Source organism: Coptis chinensis, chromosome 8 (genome assembly GCF_015680905.1).
Source record: "Coptis chinensis isolate HL-2020 chromosome 8, ASM1568090v1, whole genome shotgun sequence".
NCBI lineage: Eukaryota > Viridiplantae > Streptophyta > Magnoliopsida > Ranunculales > Ranunculaceae > Coptis > Coptis chinensis.
The window spans coordinates 76,896,612-76,920,065 of record NC_141463.1 but is presented as its reverse complement, the minus strand read 5'-3'; the positions used below and the strand labels follow the sequence as shown (position 1 = coordinate 76,920,065).

Genomic DNA, 23,454 nt, shown 5'->3' with positions numbered 1-23,454 from the left:
TTTTCAAAGGTTATACCTTTATCAGTAATTTTTTCAACATCATAGAGTCTAACATTCAATGTAACGTCATAATCTTCATATATTTCTTCTATGTGATCCACAACAATTTGTTTGTTTTTCATTTGTCTTTTCCAATCAATACCACCAGTTATAATTATATATATGATTTGAATAAGCCCCCATGGTTCTTAAGTTTCCTAAATGTTTTAGGGGAACGAGATTATTTATAATCAAGTTAGGCTGTCCACTTTCATTGAAACTCTATAAAGAAATTATAGATTTGATGCTTCAGGATTTGTTTCCAAAGATACACTTAGACTTCATTATGAGAGGATATTTTTTTTTCCGATAATCCTTTGTGAAGGATACTTACGAATTACGAGAAGTTTTTTCAGTATTATGAAATACTTTCCTATTTAAAGATTGTGAACTTCGTCAGGATTTGGAGTTGGGCTTGGACGCCAGATTTGGAGTTGGGCTTGGACGCCAGACCCAACAACCTGATCCGATTACTGGACAGTGGTAACATTGTACCCTTATTTGGAGGCTGACAAGGTATGACTGTATGAGGAAATCTACTATCTATATACTAAAGCAGAGACTTTTAATGGAGGATTTTATCTCTCCTATGTGGCACTCTAATATAAGAGTTAATTATTTCTCTCTCCTATGTGGCATTCTAATATGAGAGTTAATTTTTTCTCTCTTCAATGTGACACTCTAATATAAAAGATAGTCTTTTCTAATAGCATACAATCCCATGTACATTGAACATCTTTGGAGAGTTTGAGTGTATTTCTAATTCTTATATTTGGAGAGTTTGAGTATATTTTCAATTCTTGTATATTAGATCAAATAAAAAAAATTGCTAAAAAATAGGTGATTTGTAAAAGGTAATTTCCTATTACAAATCAAACATTTTTAGTGTTCCAATTCTTATATATTTGATCAAATTAAAAAAATGCTAAAAAATAGGTGATTTGTAGAAACTAATTCCCTATTACAAATCATACAACTTTAGTGTCTATGATAAAGCATCGACTTATTTCGAATATATCCTTAACACGGCTTCAAAACATAGTTAAAAACAATTATACAAAAAATAAAATTACAAAAATATATAATAGAAAAAAAAAAAAAAATAACGGCAAAGCAATAATGACAAATATTTAAATATATATATATATATATATATATATATATATATATATAATATAAATATAATATTAAAAACAATTAATGGGGAACCGAAAACTGGATGCAAATGCATCGAACAAACCTGAAATAATATTTAACAGGAAATTAGAAACTGGATGCAAATGCAAACATTAAACTAATCTTAAAAATTAATTAATATAAAATTGGAATATGGATACAACTTCATTAAACTAACCTCAAAATATAATTAACGGAAAATCAAAACTTGGATGCAAATACATCAACCTAACATAAAAAAAAAAAAAAAAAATTGTCGGAAAATCGGAAACTGAATGCAAATGCATTGAGCTAACCATCAAATATTAAATTAACGGGAAATCGGAAACTGGATGCAATTGAATTGAACTAACATCAAAGAAAAATTAATTATAAATTGGAAACATGATGCAAATGCGTGGAACTAATCTTAAAAAATAATTAACGGAAAATCGGAAACCGGATGCAACTGCACTGAACTAATCTCAAAAAATAAACTAGATGCAAATGCATTGAGCTAACCTCAAGAAATAATTAACGGGAAATCGAAAACTAGATGCAAATTCATTGAACTAACCTCAAACAATAATTAACGGAAAATCGGAAACTAGATGCAAATGCAACTTTATCAAATAATAAACGAGAAATCGGAAAGTGGATGCAAATGCATTAAACTAATCTCACAGAATAATTAACGGGAAATCAGAAACTGGATACAAATACATTGAATTGACCTCAAAGAACAATTAACAGGAAATTAGAAATTGGATGCAAATGTATTGAACTAACCGGAAAGAATAATTAATGAGAAATCAGAAACTGGATGCAACTGCATTAAACTGATCTCAAAAAATAAATAACGGGAATTGAAAATTGGATGCAAATGCATTGAACTAACCTCAAAATATAAATAACGAAAAATCAGAAACTGGATGCAAATGCATTGAACTAACTTCAAAACATAGTTGGGTTATATGTTGTGGGAATGTCTCGTTAAGTATAGTTTTGCATTTAAAATGGTGTTTATCTTATCTCTTTTTGTATGATTGGGAACCCCTTGCTATTCAAGTAGCTTCAGTATATATGAACTTCACCTTATTAGGAAATCTCACAAAATTTCAATCAAACTTCTTTTATTAAACAACAAAATGAAGTTGAAGGGTTTTATCAAAGGTGATCGAGTTCTTTTTTTTTAATAGAGAGTGAGGTTTTCACGTTATAAGAAATTTGGTTGAGTGATAAATATAATATTAATATATAATAGTTCTGCATATTTGCAAATATTTTTCAGAATAATTAATATAACAGCACCCGTTCGTAGATAATCTTTGAAGATTCCACATAGTGAGTCATGCATAATTTAAAGAATAATTAATGGAAAATCGGGAACTGGATAATCTTCGATGATCCCACATATTAAAATCAAACATAATTTACATTTTATGTCATGTTTGTAAGGACACTACAGATGGATCAGTAGAAGTTTGTATTACACACCACATTGGATAATTAAAAGGAAATCGGAAACTGGATTCAAATACATAATTGAGCTCAAAGTTAAGAGTAATTAATGGAAAATCAGAAACTTTATGCAAATGCAATAAATTAAACTAAAAAAGTAATTAACTAGAAATCGGGAACTGGATGCAATTACATTAAACTAACGTAAGATAATAACTAACGGGAAATTAGAAATTGGATGCAAATCCTTGAAAAATATTTAACGGGAAATCAGAAACGGTATGCAAATACATCAAACAAACCTCAGATAATAATTAATGGGAAACCGGAAACTGAATACAAATGCATTGAGCTAAACTCAAAAAATAATTAACAGAAAATTGAAAATCGAATAGAACTGCATTGAACTAACCTCATAGAATAATTGGTGGGAAATCGGAAAATAAATAGAAATGCATTGAAATAATCTAAAAGAATAATTAATGGGAAATCAGAAACCGGATATAATTGCATCGAACTAACCTCAAAGCATAAATAATCATAAACTGGATGTAGATGTATTAAACTAACCTTAAAGAGTTATTAATGGGAAATCAGAAACTGGATCCAAATGCAATGAACTAATCTTAAAGACTAATTAACGAAACATTGAAAAATGGATGAAACTGCACTGAACTAACCTAAATGAATAATTAACAGAAAATTATAAATTTGATGTAACTGCATTGAACTAACCTAAAAAAATAATTAATGGGAAATCATAAACTTGATGCAAATGCATTGAACATAACCTCAAAGAACAATTAACATAAAATCATAAATTGGATGCAACTGCATTGAACTAACATCAAAGAATAATTAATGAAAAACCAAAAACTGGATGCAACTGTATTAAACTAAAATCGGAGATTAACTAACGGAAAATCAAAAATTGGATGTAAATGTAATGAAATAACTTCAAAAAATAGTTAACTGGAAATCGAAAGTCGGATGTAACTGCATCACACTAACCTCAAAACATAAATGTCTGTTTTTTTAGTCTTCTCATATGAGTAATTACGAGTAATTAGGAACCCAAAACGAAAGTGAGTTTATAAAAACAGACTTTTACATGTATGCAAAATGTATAGAAATTGTAAACTATTGAACTAACTTAGAAAAACAATTAATGGGAAATCAGAAACTGGATGCAGATGTATTGAACTAACCTCAAAGAGTAATTAACATGAGATTGGAACCTGGATGCAAATGCAATGAACTAATCTCTAATACTAATTAACGAAATATCAAAAATTGGATGCAACTGTACTGAATTAATCTTAATGAATAACTAATGGGAAATCATAAAGTGGATGCAATTGCGCTGAACTAACCTCAAATAATAATTAATGGGAAATCGGAAACTTGATGCAACTGCATTGAACTAACCTCAAAGAATAATTAATGAGAAATTGGAAATTTGATGCAACGTACTACATTAAACTAACCTCAAAGAATAATTAATGAAAAATCAGAAACTTGATACAAATGTATTGAACTAATAACCCTAAAACATATTTGTATTATATGTAGGGAGAATAAATGTCTCGACAAATATAGTTTTTCATTTTAAGTAGTGTTTATCATAATTCTTTTATTGTGATTGGGAATGTCTTGCTATTCAAGTAGCTTCAATATTATCTTCGCCACATTGGGCATTCTCACAAAACTTCAATCAAACTTCTATTGTTAAACCTAACAATAAAAAGAAGTCGATGAGTTTTATCAAGGTTTGATGCTTTCTTTTTTTAGAGAGTGGTGCAATAAATTTAAATGAGTAATTAATATAATTTTCATATCTCGTAGCTATGCATAGTTGCTAATATTTTTTAGAATAATTTAATATAACGACACCCGTTTGTAGGACACGTTCATGTGATAAATCTTTTCAAGTGGGAGCATTGTATTCTTTGAGAATATGGAAACAATCAATCTGTTTTAGTGATTTGTACATATTAGTACGTAAGCCGAGCGGTGATGATTTACCACTAAATAACCATAAATCTAATAAAACTATTATACAAGCTAGATCGAGTTTAAGATAATTCCATTTGAAATTACGGATTAATATCGTAAACCACAAAGTGAAGAGGCTATCTCAATTTGATCCTTTAGTTTTTAAGTACTTATGCATTATAATCGCTGTTCATTAACGTATTTTGGTTTATTTTCAATAAAAATATATTCTGATTTGAAAATTTTCCTCTAAATCACCATAAATATAAGAAATCTATTATACAAGCTAGATTGAGTTTAAGATAATTCTATTTAAAAATTACGGATTAATATCCTAAACCACAAAGTGAAGAGGTTATCTCAATTTGATCCCTTAGTTTCCAAGTACTTATGCACCATAATCACTGCTCATTAACGTATTTCGGTTTATTTTCAATAAAAATATATTCTGATTCGAAAATTTGTCGCTAAATCACCATAAATCTAAGAAAACTATTCAAGCTAGATCGAGTTTAAGATAATTCTATTTAAAAATTACGGATTAATATCTTAAACCACAAAGTGAAAAGACTATCTCAATTTGATCCCTTAGTTTTCAAGTACTTATGCACCATAATCGCTGCTCATTAACGTATTTCGGTTGATTTTCAATAAAATATATTCTGATTCAAAAATTTGCCACTAAATCACCATAAATCTAAGAAAACTATTATACAAGCTAGATCGAGTTTAAGATAATTTTATTTGAAAATTACGGATTAATATCATAAACCACAAAGTGAAGAGGCTAATCTCAATTTGATCCCTTAGTTCCCAAGTACTTATGTACCATAATCGCTGCTCATTAACGTATTTCGGTTTATTTTCAATAAAAATATATTCTGATTCGAATTTGTTTCGCTAAATCACCATAAATCTAAGAAAACTATTATACAAGCTAGATCGAGTTTAAGATAATTCTACTTGAAAATTATAGATTAATATCCTAAACCACAAAATGAAGAGACTAATCTCAATTTGATCCCTTAGTTCCCAAATACTTATGCAACATAATTGCTCCTCACATTTTGTAAAGCCTTTTTAGCACAAAAAATATTTAATAGATCACGGGCGTATGCCCAGGTCCAAAATCTAGTAATTATCTGATTTGGTGGTGAACGTGTAATGTAGCAACTACCGATTCAAAACAAACTCTAGTCCAGGCAAGAAAAAAAAACGCGCAGACACTCACGGCGCCGCAAACTCCATATGTGCTACAAAAGATCCTAAGTCGAATTTTAAGTTATCTTCACACTTCCATAGTTATCTTTATTCAATATGTATGAGCACACTGAGCATTCTCTGAGCACTTCAACTGAACTAAGGTATAGTTGTTGAACTTAATTCCCAACCAACAGCACGAACAGGACCTGCGCAGAAACTTTTGAACTGATCTCCAAATTTCAAAAACTATCAAACATCTAGTGTCAAAGAAAAGTGGCTGCATTGGCAATAACCAAACCTATACCACGCATACACAAATGCTCAAAGTCGGATAACAAGAAAGAGCTGCTTCTCTAATAAGTAAATCTCCATATAAAGAAATTGACCCAATTACAGAGAAGTTTACCTACGAAAGGTTGAAACTCCTTCCTACATTAGAGACAAAGACAGTGTGTTGCCTTCATCGAAGGCATAGGCCCTAAACAGAACCAAATCGGTAAACTCTAGTCAAAACAGAATCAAGGCAATCTAATGATAGAAATAAGGGACAGGCAATAAGTGAGATGAGCCCGCCATCTCAGCCTTTTGGCCCTATGCATTTTGGCCAGCTCATCTTTCCTTGGCTTTGACCGGTCGATCCCTCTTAAGTACCCTTCCCTTGCAACGATTCGATGTCTCCACTTGATGTTCAGAAACTTTGTCACCTGATCTCAAAAGTTCTTAAATTACCAAACTTCTGGTGTCAAAGAAAAGTGGCTGCATTGGCAATAGCCAAAGCTATGCCCTGCATACACAAAGGTACATTGTGGCAATGCCAAGTCTACAAACCAGAGCTGGAAAGCTCAAAGGAGTTAACTGGCTCCACATCAGAGCTGAAAAGCTCAAAGGTTAATAGACAAGAGCAGATGACAAAAACCACACAGTACAACCGGTGCACTGCCCGGAAGAGTCCTATCAAACCAAATAACTCAAAAATGTGCATGACGCACAACTGATTCCAAAGCCAGGGCACCATGAAGCTCTCAACACCCCCAAAAGTAGACCATAAAACACATACCTGAAAAAATAAATAAACCTGCAAAACGAAACAAGAAACATAACACAAAAGTAAACAACTAGAAACATAACACAAAAGTAAACAACTAGAAATCATCTACTCTCCAACCCATAACTGCCACCACCTTAGGTCTGCAATCAACAATCCTCTATCTCTCAGTAGTGAAGCATAAAAACGGAGAAACCCATACCAAGGGCACACCCCACAGCACTGCTGAAGGTGCTAGTGTGGCACAGCACAAAGGTCCTTTCAAGGGATATGATACGAAAGTGTGGGTTAGTAACAAAAAGTTCCCTTGAGCAAGAAACTAAATGGGTGGGATAGTAGGCTAAAACAGCTGCAAGAGTAAAGAGTCTCCTCCTAGTCCAAAAAGGCAAAAGAACCATACAACCACAACCAAAAACATACCATCTGACCTAATTCTAATCACAAACGAAAACATCGCCCCAGAATCAAGCACGGATATACATACCACTGTCATAAACAGCCATTATGAATTATCAAAATTTATCAAAAGAGAAGAAAAAAAAATGATAAACACTTTGAATCCTGAAATGACACAAGCACATAACCATTGTAAGCACTCGGTGGTTGTAGCCAATGAACCAAAAACAGGCTCGTTTGGACACACAACTAAAATGGTCAAATTATAACTGCTTATCAACAATCAACATCTCATCAGAGGGATTTGAGGGATTGCCAACTGGAAACCCAAGGACAAACCACCTTGCTACAGTACTTCTTACAGATAATTCTCGTGACTTTCACCCAATTCAAGCAGTTATAGACTAAGGAATCTCAAATACAAAAGAAAAGTTTCCAACAACACAAAGATGCCACGGGAGTACTAAGACCACTTTACATGTTGCATTAACCAATTGTTCACCTCAAGGCGTGTTATTTGGATTCCACAGGGTTTTAGAACTGATCAGAAATGAAATTAGTGGTCCAGTGAAATTAGGATTATGACGCATTGAGCGTCTCTTACCAATATCCAAGATGAAGCTACAAGAGGTCAGAGACATTCACATCTTTAAGCAAGAAAGCATATATACTCGTAAAGAGTATTTTAGATGAAACATCATCTTTAATTACCAAAACAAACCCCTAAAACTCTGAAGAGGAATACCAAATGAAGAACCTGGAAACCAGGTCCATAATCCCACAGAAACAGAGAGTCTAGCTAGGCATCTAAGCTCAAAACTTGTAATTTCGTTAAATCGGTGAGCAGGTACAGTGTTACAGAATACAATTTGACAATTAATCAAAGCAGCGTCATACACTCATACACCACGGTGTTGTAGTTTGTTATGTGCTGAAGTTTATATTCCTGAACCTCTGTTTTAATTGTTTTACTCGGCTGCGCTCTTACTTTGCCTGATTGTAAGGTGCAAGATCCTTAAGTTTGTATAATTAAATTAACAGAAAACACAGTCATATTCATTAGCATAACTATACGAATGCTAACGAACTAATCTTTACAAAACTACTGTACAGTTCTGTCTAATAGCAAGGGTTTCACTATATAGGATTCTAAAATTAGATCAACACAGGGCATGCACTGACGTTATGGAACCACCTCAGATACCATCATACCAATTTAACGGGCTGCCCTTCCCCTACAATATGTGTCTCTGCCTTCGCCTACAATTTGCATCTATGCCTTTCCCTCTCAATGTGACAGACAGCATCACCATGAGGTAAACTCCCCAAATGAACTTGAACTGAATATCAAGTTGAATGTATATCAGATCTTAGCTCCTTCTGGACATAAAAATGTTCCCAATTAAGCTAGGTTAGCCTAGAGGGTGACGCACATACTCAGATTACATAAATAAAACAGTATTAATTTGTCAGAATTATTCAAATAACACCCTTTCCAATTGTAGTAGCAATCAGAGCATCTAACAATGCCAGTCTTGTACGCTCTGCTTATTACCCCCTATAGACATTTTACCAAACCCGAACTGTATTTTATTTTCTTCTAACATTTAACAACTATATAACTACATGCAGTACTATAACTCTAAAGTAAACAACTGCGGAACTGACCCATGCAAGTAAATGATTCACACACAATCGCACATACGAAATCATACAAAAACTATTCCATATCTGAAAACTAAGCTCAAAACTTGTTATTTTGTTAAATTGGTGAGCAGTTACAGTGTTACAGAATACAACTTGCAACAGTGTTCCCAAGTTCAACAAAGAATTCATTAAGGGTAGATCTAAAATTTCCATAAAGAACATACTTTCAAGGTAATGACTAGTACGAAATCAATAATTAAACCAATATACTTTTGTTTTTGTTTTCCACATTTTGCAATATAGAAGGCACGCCTCAAAAATAACAAAAACAGAAGACACTAATCATACTGCAAACTGTTAAAAAGCAGAATACAGGATTATTACTTAACTGGAATAATAAATAACTCAGCATTATACAGTGAATCAGTGATCAACCTCCGCTTTGCTACAGCTCTTCCTCATTACAAGGGGCTCAAAACTTATTGCAATGAGTTGAATGGAAGTATACAAAGTGCACAGACGAATGTAACAGCTCTCGCCGAGACGGGGACGTACCTCAATTGTGAAAGTTTCATTAGTCATCGACCTCTGCTTTAATCTCTCTCTGCAACTCTTCCTTATACTCCTCGAATGTACCAGGGTAAGTTCTCACAGTTCCTTCCTCTACAACCCATATTTGACTTTTCTCTTCATCCTCGCAGACCCGTGATATGAGCCTAGAATCGTGACTGACCAAGATAACACCACCTGTGAACTCATCCAGTGCATCAGCAAGTGCGTCAATGCTCTGCATGTCTAAGTGGTTCGTCGGCTCATCTAATAACAAAATATGGGGCTTTGCCATGGAAATAGAAGTGAAAACAACACGAGATTTCTGCCCTCCAGATAGCTTTGCAATAGGGGTGAGGTGGTTATGGCTGGGGAGACCAAATTTCCCAAGCTTTGCACGGACTGCCTCCTGCTTGCTCAATCCTTCTTGCTCAGGATGAAGACGCAGCAGATACTGTACAGGTGTCTCGTCCATTGTCAATAAATCCACAAAGTGCTGTGAGTACCTTCCAATCCTCAACTTTTGACTTTGCCTAGACTCCCCCTCTGTAGGAACCAAATCACCGGCAAGTAGATTAAGTAAAGTAGATTTACCAGCTCCATTTGGACCCACGATCGCAATACGGTCTCCCATATCAATACCAACATCAACATCTGAGAGCCTGAAGTCCTCCCTATTTGGGTAACTGAAACTGACATCAATTAGCTGCATAAGAGGCGGATTCAACTCAGTAGGCTCAGGGAAATGGAACTCTACACTGTAGTCCCTCCACTTCCTTGGAGCTTCTTGCATGGGCTCATCCTCATCAACCTTCCCTTTTGCCTTTCTTTTCGAGGAATCCTTAGCTGCTGCGAGCTTAACCCTGTCCTTGACCTTCTCCTGCTGCACCCGATTCCCAGTTCTTTTTGCTGCCTTCACCTGTTTATCATATGTCTCAAATTTCTTGTTCATCTCCTTGCGACGCTGCTCATACCCGACTTCAAAGTCATCAAAATTACCACGGTACACTTGAAGCTTTTCATCGTGAAGATGAATAATCTCATTGCAAACAGTATTGAGAAAATCACGATCGTGTGAAACCACAACAAGAGTTTTCTTCCATCTACACAAGTATTCCTCTAACCAAAGAACAGCCCTAAGGTCGAGATGGTTGGTAGGCTCGTCGAGAAGTAAAAGGGTTGGTTGCACAAATAAGGCCCTGGCCAATGAGATTCTCATTCTCCACCCACCGCTAAATGATCGAGTAGCCCGACCCTGCATATCCTTGGTGAACCCCAAACCTGCTAGAATCTTTGATGCCTGAGCCTCAGCTGCATCTGACCCCATTAACTGCAGCTTCTCATACATTTCGGCAAGCTTCTCACCAGCATCATCATCATTTTCAACCCCCTCTTCAGCAGAAGACAAGGAATCTTGCAAGGAGGTGACCTCTTCGCGGAGCTTGACGAGTTCTTCATTGGCTGAAACAACAGCTTGAAGTGCTGTCCTCTCATCCCCTACTACCTCTTGTTCAACCAAAAGCACATCGATATTCTTTGGTACAGGGATTTTTCTCCAAGCAAGAAGCTTCAGGAGCGTTGACTTCCCCTTTCCATTAGGTCCAATAAGACCGTATCTCTTTCCATGAGAAATCTTCACAGAAGCATTTTTAAAAAGCTCTTTCCCACGTGCAGACACGGAAAAATTGTCAACAGTTATATCTTTAACATTAGCATCAACTTCGTTTTCACCATCGAGGACGGAGGCCCTGCTACCAATGACAACAGTGAAGGCGTCGTGGTCGTCCTTGAGAGCCTCCTGTCTGACTTTCTCAGCAGCATATGCGGCAAGTTGGTCCTTTTCTTTTCTTTTTTTCAACTCCTTCTCAGATACAGATACGTCAAGAATTTTGGTATCTGAACGGCGATTAGATTTCTTCGCAGCATCACCAGCACCACTCTCTTGGCTATCTTCAATTCCATAATCTTCATCATCAGAGGGGGGCAGATCAATGTCATCAGTGTAAGATGATTTTCTGGGTGCTGACTTACTCTTCGGCTTACTAACACTGGTTGAGGAAGATCCCTTCTTTGGCTTATCCGGTTTTTGATCCATACTAGCAAGCATCGCGGAGACTGATATTTTCTCTTTCTTATTATCTTTGGCAGCATCTTTACTGGGCTTTGCTTTTGTGGCTGCTGTTGCTGGTCCACTCTCCTCCACCTTCTTCCTCCCCATTGCAAACCTGAAAAAACCAACAACATCCTTTTTTTAATGATAAAGAAGAATCAGCAGTATAGTATACATGTAGAAAAACTTGGAAAGCATAATAAATAAAGAGAGAAATATAACTAAACGGAATATTCTCGTTTACTTTTTGTTTATGGAACAAGGCAAAGAAGGGTAAAAAAATGCATATAAAAACTCAATTTTTCAGAGCTAAAAGATATTTTGAATTCAACATTTATGACATAAGAACGGAGGGTGGTGATTGCAGATGAATATAGGATATAGGATGACCAATTGACCATTTAGTCACAAAAAAAAAAAAAAAAAATCTCTTAAAACTTCAAATGGCATCACAATGAGACGCCCCAAACCCCTACATTCAGGCTAACCAGCAAGCAAACCTAGAATATAAAGACTTGGCATGTCCAAGGTACTTACGCATCTCGACATATGCCAGATCACTTAATTACATAGTTGATATCACTGCCCAATTCTAAACAAATATATCAATATAAACTAATAGGGTACAAGTCCTATATACACAACAGAAACGTTAGAAGAAAAAACTAATTTTCATGTATTACAAGTTCCAAAATCTCTCAATATTTACAGCTCAGAACATATGTTATATTTTCAACATAACTAAATCATTCCTAACATATCCTCAACCAACACTGGACTTAAAAGGATGCATAGACCCACTACACAGGTTCGCTACTTGTCCCTCCGTTCTTATACGCACCGGACTCTTGCAAAATCTGTAAGGGCTTAAAAACACGGGCCCAACACGTAATATCCACCAACTAATCCAATAATTAGGATATGCATTAAAAAGGGGAAATTAGCATGCTATGGATGTAAATTTATTATTTGCTTCAAAACTAGTTACCTATTACGCAAAAGCTATTACACAGTACTTTTCGAACTCAAGAAGCATGGAACAACAGACCAAATCACTGCAGTACCATTATAGTAACAGAATTCCTTGTAAGGAACTACACGGAGTATCACAATACGGATTTACTTGGGGTAGTTTACTAGTTTATATAAGTACTTTGCCATGCACGACAACCATGCTGAAAATGAGTTCGACATGGTCTCTTACCACCATACTAACCGCATGGTTCTACTTGGTCACAAAGTGGATTCAACATATTGCCATTAAGCGACACGGTTCACCACAATGACCATATCCGTAACCAACAACTTCAAACAAGAGTACAACATTTTCCCAAGTATAGATATTAGCCAATAATATTGCAAAAGAGCAAGAAAGACAAGACCGTGTTTCAGAACCGAATTCCCGCCGTCAAAACCATCTCTTAAAGAAAAACACACATGAGGCTAGCCTAGGGGTACCATGAATCTAGTAAACTTTTGAATATGTAGGAAATCCAGTACACACACCATTGAAGAGAAAAATGTAAATGTAGTATAAGAATATACACTTATATAAGAGGACTTCATACTAATCACCATGTCAGACAAGAATAATACACCATGTAATTACAAGATGTTCAGTTAAACAAAAAGATACCAATAACTCTCATCTAATCAATTGTGTACCAAGGAATTATAGCACAAAATATGGAGATGAAGTACTATAATTGACGGGCAGCACAAAATTTACTTGTAATTGAGAAGTAGCATAGAATGCTTCACTAAATCCATAGCTATATGCTAGACTACATATAGCAGAGCATGTATATGAATTGTAATGATACTGTAGACAATTAGACATGCATATCAAATGAATCCCATAGCCATAAGGCTTTCCAAAACTAATAACTACAATAAAACAATTTTATTCATCTCTACAATCACATGTTGAAACACATTAAACCCCACTCAAATCAGGTCTTGGCTTGGTAAATAAATAAATCTCCACATGATGCACCATATCAATAAGAAATCAAAATACATATACCTATAAGGCCCTCTATTTATTCTTGTAATTATATGGCGAGGTAGAAAGTTCAAACCACACAAACAAGGATTTAGATATATTCGTTATTATTGAATCGACAGCTGATAATAATAATTGATTAAATTGAATATTCAGACAATATAAAAAAGGATATAAATAAAACACCTTTTTGCACAAATAGGATAAAATTTTAAGTAAATTAAGAGATGAGGAGTATGTATACCTTTCAATTATTTTGACTGCCTGTTTTGTGAGAGAGAGAGACAAGGTTGTGAGTTTTTAATTTGAAAGATTTCCCAAATCTATAATCGCACGTGATCACTTTTAGATTTCACACATGCCCTACATGGATCTAAGGCCCAAGCCCATGATCCAGTAACGCCTCACCGACTATAAATAATACCTCTCATTCAGTATTTCAGACACACTCGTAAAAAAGGAGGAGAAATGGAGACGACCACTAGCAAAAATTCAAAAAGAGCAAATTTAAATGATCAGAATTCTATCAAACACCTTCTTGACGAATCCGTTTCCGAGGTATAATAAAAACAACGTCATTTTCATAATCTAATTCTTCATAACCTTAATTTAATCATCATTTTTATTCGTGTTTCAGATTCTTATGAGTCGTGGGTTTAAAGAAGATGTGAAGATGAGTAATGTGAGGTTGTTATTAGGAACGATTATTATTATTGTCGCACTTGTGGCACAATTTTACCCGAAGAAGTTTCCTGAGAGTAAAAATTTTCTCATCAGTTGCATTGGATTATATCCTTTTTTTTTTATTGATATAATTTTGTTTATTGTTGTTGTGATTTTGATTGGTGAAGAAGTTTGTTTGATTCTTTGACTCTACACAAGTATGTGTTGTTGAATGTAGTTTTGCAGCTGATTACGTACACTAAGGAGAAGAATGCTATCTTGTTTACTCACCCTCTTTCTGTAAGTCTTCTCTCTCATTTTTAATGATATAGTGTATGTAAGATTATCTTCTTTCCTTTTGTACTCAGAATGTCCTTAGATTCCATGTACATATTTGTTCCATATTATGACATTCTTTTTTATACACTTTCTTGAACTCTTTTATCAAACATTCAATACCACTAAAGAGCTCATTGGTAATTGAATGGTACATGCGAGGTGTTGGAATAAACTTCTCTTGCTTCTACTTGTATGTGATTAGGAGCTTCCAACATTGCTAGTTTGAGTTGTAGAGATACAGTATTTAATGTACTGACTACTGAGTGAGGGATGCCCATAGTGAATTTTACATATATATGACATTTCGGCGAATTATGCGTCTAACATTTACTGCTGTTAAAGTGGCTTATAGAGATTTGGTTTTTCAAGTTTTTTTGGGGCTGGTGTGATTGTGTCACACTAAAACCAGGTTGTATCCAGAGGAGTTTATGGGACTCCAATCTTAGTTGTCGTAATCAAGTTGACTAATAAGAGGTTTTGGATCTGAATCAACAAGTTTATCCCTAAAATTGACTTTTGTTTAAGTTGCATTTTAGTTGCTATAATAAGTTAGGTTAGGCCATATAAATTGCTAAAATAACTTTTATTTCCCATAAATAAATAATAGGGTTAACCAATATTACCCCCCTCCCCACTAGATGGGGATTAGGGTCTCCCCTAAATACACAAAAAAAAAGTCAAAGTGGGTTGACCGAAATTTTTTTGTGTGTATTTAGGGGGGAGACCCTAATTTCCCATCTAGTGGGGGGGAAATCCTAATTGGCTCATCTAGTAGGGGGGTAACACTAGTTCACCCTAAATAATAATGTGGATATTGAGATGGGTGAGATTTTGGGTCATCCATTTCATCTATGTCCTAGTTTGAAGACCCAACCGTGTGGAACATTACTCCTTTAATTTGACTATGCCAGACCAGGCTGGTACACTACTGCAGAAAAGTCCCAAGATAGCATGCGAAAAACACTATGGATGTTGTTCCATAGCGTTTCCAAAATGCAACGCTATTAATGACGGTGCTATGCTTTTATCAATAGCGTTTTCTATACAAACGCAATTGATTCTATAGCATTTCTTGCAAAACACTATTAATATAATTGCGGTTTTTGTATAGCGCTGTTAATAATAAACAACGTTTATTATGTAAGTGCTATGCTATTTTATTGCGTTTGTCTCTATTGCTATCTATTGTGTAATAGCGTATTCCCCTTAGTGCTATCAATTCTATAGCATTTTAGGTTGAGCGCTATCCATTTTAAAGCCTGTTTTTAGAAACCTGTACGCAATTGCATTTTCTGTGCAATTACTAAACTGTTGTAACCACTAAACCGGTGCCTGCACATACATATACTTTAAAATCTATAATATAATAATATCTATAAAATACACATGAGAATCAACAATAACCTTAGTCATTAATACCCAAAATATATTATTCAATTGTGTATGTACAAGGACAAAAATAACAAAAAACTTGACGCGATTCAAATTTTCACAAAATTAAGTTTTCTTTCAATTTCAATAAGACAAAATAAACATTCTAATCCCAACCTACTTCCTATGGTGATCAGTAAGTATGACGTGCTCTGTGGGCCATGCAATTGCGGTTCCTTTAGTATCTCCCATTGTTTGCAATTCATAATTTTCTCTCCAAAGACGTGGTTCTGACTTCACAACTTCTTCTACCCAAACTTTAGCATCTCCCATCGTACTCTAGGCATGCATAGCCTTGTCGACTACATGTGTGAGGGAGATCTTGCGTTTCCCTCATTTCTCGAAACTTATTACTCTTCAACTGCAGTACAAAAGAGTTAAATAACATATTTCACAATATGAGTATATTCAAAGTATCACCAAAATTACTCACAATGAACTTTCTCCTTAACATTTGTTTAACAAACATTTCCCATTCCGCATCATCACAGTCTTCAGGCTTGAGACATGCAATGTCCTTTTTCTTTTTCCTATTAACTCTTATCTTTCCCCTTAATCTTGATTTATGCGCCCACCACAACCTTCCAATTTGTTGGAGGGCACAAGTTTTACGCCCTTCATCCAAGATAAATTTTTGCTACAAAATAAGAAATAATTTGTGAAATGTTTTGACTACCCCACCATCAACAAGTTAAACATATATTGTTACAAAAAAAAAAACAAATTAAACATATAGAATAAATAAGAACATCATAACTATATATATTTACTAAAAAGCAAAGTAAAAAAAAAAAAAAAAACTCGTTCTTACCAAGACTGATTGCTAATACAGATCTTTGTACCCATTTTTTATTGCCCTCCAATCACTAAAAGTGAGTGGCACCATCTCAGATGCAATATTTCCCAAATAAGAAGAAAATTGTACTGAATTTTCTCCTACAGGCTGCCCATTTGCGTTAAAAGTCACAGTTAACTTAGATCGACTATCAGTCGCCATTACTTTGGCTCTACGAGGACCTCTTGGCGTCTTGCATCCGAGTCGATGAGATTCTTTGGAAGAAGGATTACTAGTTTCAAGTTCTGCATCCGAGTCGATAGCATCATCAGAGTCAATAGCATCACTCTCATCCCTAGAATCTCCTTCACTCTCTTCTTCAATTAGTGGCCCCTTAAACTTGGCTCAGTTGGCAGTACTCTTACTTCCATCCTCGTCGTTACAATAATCTTCATTTTCAAGATCTTCATCACTAAAGTCGTGAGAAGAATTCTTTTTAGTCCTAGATCTTTTATCAACTTTTTTGAAACTCTGTGATAAAACCCCATTTAAGGAAAACAAAAGATTAATGAAAATTATAAATAACACTTAACAAATGAAACACGAAAAACTAACATATATAAACAAAAATGTTAAGCAAAACATATTTAAACAACACCTTAGATTTTGTAGAACCCCCCATCTTTTTTGATTTGTGAGATTCATTTGAAGAAGGGTTCTCTCTACTGCCACGAGAATAAGAATTTGGGACTATTTCGTCGTTCTCACTGAAATCATGGGCATCTTCTTCCGCGCTAAAGTCCCCATCAGTTTAATCATCATCGTTAGTATCTTGGCTGGCCATTTTACTCATCTTAGATCGTTTAGTTGCTCCCTTTACACTCTGGAATGTAAAGAATATAACATGAAGGCTAACATAAAACACACTTAAACTTGGGAGTGAATTAGGTGAAATGCATTTACTAGTGCTAGTTAAGTGATATGCTTGTACCGAATAAAGATTGCATCTAGTGATGCAACATCAAGTTAGCTTGTATAGTTGCATAAGGAAAAAAAAGAGAGGAATTGAAGACAGGTGTGCTTACCTTATTCTTCTTAGAGTTAGACTTCTCTGATGTAGACAATTTTCTCTTTGACAAGTGGAACTCATTGGCTACCATCATTTCTGTTTGAAATGCGTATCCCAGCATTTGAGGTATTCCTAAGAGTAGCTACAATTGCTTTTCTTTTCTCAGCTTGCTTTGAACTCTGTCAAGATGCCAACAAAAATTCTGTTAAATGAGAAACATGTGTATATACAAACATGATGAACAAAAAATCTTACCTCTGCTTTCGACATTTTATTTGAAGTGTCCTTGTCAAAATTCTGAAATGTCAACGATGCATAATGTGGCAGAAAACATCAAGACACAAAACTTATATGAACAAGACAGGTGAGAGTACCAAAAACAAATCACAACACATATGAATAGAAATAAACAACCAATACTCATACTAAGATGAACAAACAATCCAAGTCCCAAGCAAATCTGATACTAATACTAATAGAAAGAACAATCAGAACTTAAACAAGCAAAACTCATAGCCGAAAATATTAGTACAAAAAACATTTTACAAAATTGTCGAAAGTACATGCACGCGCTACACAGTCTCCCTCACAATCCTTTCTAACATAGCTACCATCTCCATCAACAATGTTCTTGTCAATTCTCGAAACATTTAACTGTCCTGAGAATATATCGACATTCTTCTCATACATATCCAAGTCATGACGCCCTCTTGGCGGAGCTTGTAATACAACATACCAATTGGAATCACTGTTATCCCTTGAATAAAAGACATGTTTCGCTTGTGATGCTAAAATGAATGGTTCTTTTTCGAGTTGGCGTTGTCTTTGATGGAGGTTAACCAAAGTAAATCCATCTTTCACTTTGACACCATTTCCTACATTTGCCCAATCACAATAAAAAGCAGGCACTTGGAAGGCAATGTCGTCAAGCAAAATTATATCTTTGATGATCCCATAATAAGAAACATTGTTCACGACTTGGTTTCCGTCCTTTGAACTAGATCTACACAATTGTTGACTCAAGTGAACCAACAACAATTAAACCATAGATTAAGTAAACATTAACCACCAATAGCGCTAGCTATTAGTACAACCAAAATAAAAGAAAGCTACAATCAAAAACTGGAAAAAAATAAATGAAATTCAGTAATCATTCATATAGACTATAAATTATTGGCAGTAGAGATGAGCAATAAACATGCATACATGACCAAAGGATGAAATTTTCTATTCCTTTTTTCAGGAAAAAAAAAATAAAAAAACCTCTCTTTCATAATTCATTGAGTAGATCTATGGACCAACATCAGGACCAATATGATGCATGTTTCAACGTGTTCTCTAATTACTAACAATTTTAGCATAAAATTACATAACCCCAATTCATAATTCACTAATTACAAACAATTCAGCATTACATACAAACACCTCAATTCATGATTACTTAAAAATCAGATAATATGTCTTGAAAAGTTTAAACCTTCCGTCGGCTATCGATGAAACTTGTCCAAGTGGATTGATTGCTAAAACAAGATAACAAATCAAACTATTCTCTCTCTCTCTCTCTCTCTCTCTCTCTCTCTCTCTCTCTCTCTCTCTCTCTCTCTCTCTCTCTCTCTCTCTCTCTCTCATGTATTTATTTTTTCCAATCGTTTAAAACCATCATTGCAAATCTGAAGTAAAACACTGAAAAGCGAAATTTACAAATAATCATCGGGCGATTAAGTTGGGGTTTGACTTCGTACAAGAAAATACAATTTTAAAATCAAATATGAAAAGATGAATGAATTTGATGAGCTTGAGATGTTCATGTTGTTTGGCTAAATCTATTCACTCTGAACACCCAGTACACAAAAAAAAAAAAAAAAAACAATTGAAGTAAAATTGAAATAACTAAGACTGAAATGAAAGTGAAAAAAATACTTACATAGCATGCCTTCACTTCAAAAACTTTTTGTTAAAAAAAAATTAACAAAATAATTCAAGACAAAAATTTTTTGTTAAAAATAAAGATGAAATGAGAAGATGGGGTGGTTTTTTAAGAAGGAAAAGATGAGTACCTACGATAAAACCTTTTGGCTTGTTTTCAGATGAAAGGAAGGAAAACTTTTTGATGGGGTCGGTGGTGTAAATGTGTTGGCGGGGTGATTGGAGGTGGTGGCGGTTTGGAGGTGGTAGTGGGTGATTGGAGGTGGTGGAAAGAGGGTTTGGATTAGAGAGAATGGTGGCCAATGGCTGTGTTTTCTCTTTGGTTCTTAATTTAGAAAGAGGGAAAATGAGGAAAAATAGAAGGCGCGTGTGAAAATTGAGATTTTCGTTTTGAGTGGGCTTAGAATTGGGCCTGCCCGGGAATAAAAGATAGCAGTTGGTCCAAAACGCAGTCTATTATATAGCTCTATTTGTCCAAACGCAATTGATGTTGGTCCAGTTGAAAAAATACATAGCACAAAATCAACAAACGCAATGCCCAAAAACCCATAGTGTTTTTTTATAAGTGCTATTGAATGGATGCTATCTTTTTGCATTTTTGTAGTAGTGGTCAGTCTTGCCAAACCATTTACAGAGGCCATATGTTCAGTCGTGATTTCTTGGCCGACCTTTTTTGGGGGGGATTTTGGTCCTTGATTTCGCTAGAGTCCTGATCTACTCAATGGTTCAATGTTGAGGCCTTGCTCCTTTTGGTTATTGGTCATTTCTGCCCCTTGCAAAAGGACTTTTTACCATCATAATCTATTAGCTGAAAATTCTCTCCTAAGAAGCTTTAGGTATTGGGTTGATACAATATTGAGATAAGAACTCAGCTCTTATATATTAGTAGTTTTGGAGATATGGGTTGGGCTTTGTTTCTTTTTGAGACTATATAGTGGATATTTGCAAAGTATAAACCAGGGTCGTGGTTGTTTCCTAGGCATGCTTCTTTTATAAGGGGACTGGTATTTAGGGAGGCATGTTTGATTTTGGTCCAACTTTAGATTGCCCATCTCTTTTGGAGTTGGTTTGAGACCTAACATTACTGGGAATGAACCCTTTTCTTGTGGTCTATCTATATTTGGTTTAAATGTATGATTTTATTTATAAACTATTATATATGATTGTATTAGGGACAGGACATGATATTGGTTGGGGCAAGTCAGATTTGGATGGACAATCTTATCCCAATATAAACAAAGTTGATACTGTTGCCTTTGAGAGAACATTGTGTGCTCACTCTTCTACTGCCACTATGTTCCGTTGCAGGCATATAAACAAGTCATAAGACCCATTCTATTCAGCTAGATAGATCTCGTTTTCTCTTGCAGTGAAAGGTTTTAGAAATCAACATCTTGTTTGTGTATTTTGCTGGTTATGGCTTATGTGGTTTGATAATGGATGGTCCAATAGTAGATTATATCTGAGTACTCAATTTCGACTACACTGTAGTTTTCTTGGGTCAGCCTTAAGGGTTAAGATGCCCTTTGTCGTGTTTCAGTTCTGGAAACTGCCCTAAAGTTTTTCTTCCTTTTCAATATCTTTTTTTAGCGGTCAAGAATATAGATAAATTAGATTGATGTGTTGGTTGTTATAGAAATGAATTTTGAACCATTTATATCATTACCATAAGAAAACATTGGATATTAGCACAGAACATATCTGACCAAAAAATCGTTGTAGTATAATAGTTCTGCTAAATAACCATATTTTGTTTCAGAAAATGCTATGTTACATGGACACGCTATATTTAAAAAAAAATCTATGTCAGATATGTATCCACGTGTCTGTGCCAGACACATATTGTATGTGATATATCTCAATTTTTTATATTCCACCATGTCAGACACTTCGTATCCGTGTCAATGTAACATAGAGAAAATGCAATGAGTTATTGGGAGCTCTATATTTGGTTTATTTGGTGAGGATATGAATATTTTAAACAGATCCCTATCGTGTTATAGACAAGTTGGACCTTCACTGTGATTTCTTGCTAGATACCAATAATTGAAAAAAATGTTTAAAGAATTCATAGGAAATTCCCATATACTGTCCAAAATCTATTGGCGGTTAGTATGCAATGTGCAGCACGTGGTCTGTTTATAGTTACAAAATTGGATGCAGTGAACATTATTATGGAATTGCCTGTAAACTACTTGAAGTCATGTTTGATTTATGGCATCTTCGTCTTTTTTCATTCTTTTCATTGTTATCTTCCTGTAGGGATCCTTCAACAGTACGGGGTTGGTGGTCTCTTCGAATCTACCAAGGTATTCTGACCTATATACTCTCAGAATTGCCAGTGCTGACCCTAAATCTGTTTCTGCTAAGGAACCAGTAGAGTTTACCAAGAGTGTTACTGGATGGTATGTTATATATATTGCGCATCTTTTCTTTGTCTATATTTCAGGGCAGTCCAAGACTTTCTTTGGTAACATTTTGTAGGTTTACGAAGGATGGAATATTGGTGGAAGGTTTGTTCTGGAAAGATGTGGAGGGACTAATCAGTAAGTATACGGGAGAATCAAGAAAAAACAAGTAATCGGAAGGCTTCTTTAATAGGGCACAGGAGAGGCAGGTACAAATTTGATTTCTTGTGACGCTATGCACGGAGCAGAGAATTCTCAGTATTATGGAGATTGATTTCTAGTTGAACCTTAGAATTTTGACTGATATGATACAAGATTTTGCAACGTGCTCTATAAACTAACTGCACTAGAATTTTTTTTTTGGTAAAAAACTGTACTAGATTCAAGTAAAAAGTACAGCGAAGTAACATTTTTAACCATTTATTGTATTTTCACTCTGAATGTAATCAGTGATGAGCTACTCGAGCTGCCCTACTTTGCTTTTGAAGTACTGCTCACCATGTAGAACGGTTCTTTTGATATGTTAGTTTACTGGAAAATAACAAATGCCAAACGCATATATTGACCATTGAGGTTGTCAGGTTGGTGATATCTAAGGTCTACCACGATTTCAGCGTCCCTGGGATCAGTAGAGAAAAAGCTTATAAATGCGAAATATGGAACCCCATCAGTAACAATGAGTTGTAAACCGCTATTTATCAAAAGTTAGTGATGGGTTTCAAAATCTCATGTCGCACATGTTTATGTTGGCCACTAACCTAACATGGTTAGGCTTGAGAACATCACTTTGTGAACTTACCTTAGGAGGCTGGAGGTCTAATGTCTAACCCAACATATTCATGCTCTTAATTTATTAGATTATTTTTTTTGGCCAAGATATATTTTTTTCCAAATCCTTGAGGCATAAACCTTTATTTTTCTTGTTGTTGGTAATCCATGAGCGAGGATGCCACAAATTAGGCATCTGAATTTTATTTTTATTAATACGTAATCAAAATTACTACCATCAACTGATCAACCAGTCAATATTGTTCTTTTCCATAGAATTACATGCAGTCATGGCCCAAAATATCGCCGAGATATCCGATATCTTGCCAATATATCTCGGTAAATTGGTACACCGATATCGATATTTCTGACATATATCCACCGAATATTGAATCCTTTTTTTTCCGAGATATATCAAAATTTCCGATATGAAAGTTTATATCGCCGATATAATCGATATTTCGTGATAA

The 23,454-nt window shown here is 34.8% G+C and overlaps 2 protein-coding genes and 1 long non-coding RNA gene across 8 annotated transcripts; 1 reads left to right on the top strand and 2 right to left on the bottom strand.

Annotated features, from left to right (window-relative positions):
- Nucleotides 1-6,185: 6,185 nt before the first annotated feature.
- On the bottom strand, nucleotides 6,186-13,983 carry ABCF4 (general control non-repressible 4). Of its 6 annotated transcripts, none has more exons than XM_086581161.1 (3): nucleotides 13,850-13,983; nucleotides 9,497-11,715; nucleotides 6,186-6,928 (listed from the first exon to the last, which is right to left on the bottom strand). In XM_086581161.1, exon 2 carries the CDS (start codon nucleotides 11,706-11,708, stop codon nucleotides 9,516-9,518), a length of 2,193 nt encoding a protein of 730 aa, XP_086437287.1. In that variant the 5' UTR covers nucleotides 11,709-11,715; nucleotides 13,850-13,983; the 3' UTR covers nucleotides 6,186-6,928; nucleotides 9,497-9,515. The 6 variants fall into 6 exon arrangements, with proteins under 6 accessions (XP_086437287.1, XP_086437289.1, XP_086437288.1 ...); XM_086581163.1 differs by having other exon boundaries at nucleotides 13,792-13,856; XM_086581162.1 differs by lacking the exon at nucleotides 6,186-6,928 and adding an exon at nucleotides 8,232-8,674.
- Nucleotides 13,984-14,051: 68 nt separating this feature from the next.
- LOC147483153 (signal peptidase complex subunit 2-like) lies at nucleotides 14,052-22,784 on the top strand. The gene is made up of 5 exons (XM_086581165.1): nucleotides 14,052-14,163; nucleotides 14,243-14,394; nucleotides 14,487-14,568; nucleotides 22,071-22,213; nucleotides 22,293-22,784. Exons 1-5 carry the CDS (start codon nucleotides 14,074-14,076, stop codon nucleotides 22,387-22,389), a joined length of 564 nt encoding a protein of 187 aa, XP_086437291.1. The 5' UTR covers nucleotides 14,052-14,073; the 3' UTR covers nucleotides 22,390-22,784.
- Nucleotides 15,387-16,863, bottom strand: LOC147483154 (uncharacterized). Its single transcript, XR_015206647.1, has 2 exons — nucleotides 16,472-16,863; nucleotides 15,387-16,399 (listed from the first exon to the last, which is right to left on the bottom strand). It is a non-coding gene; the product is annotated as an uncharacterized LOC147483154 (long non-coding RNA).
- Nucleotides 22,785-23,454: the final 670 nt, after the last annotated feature.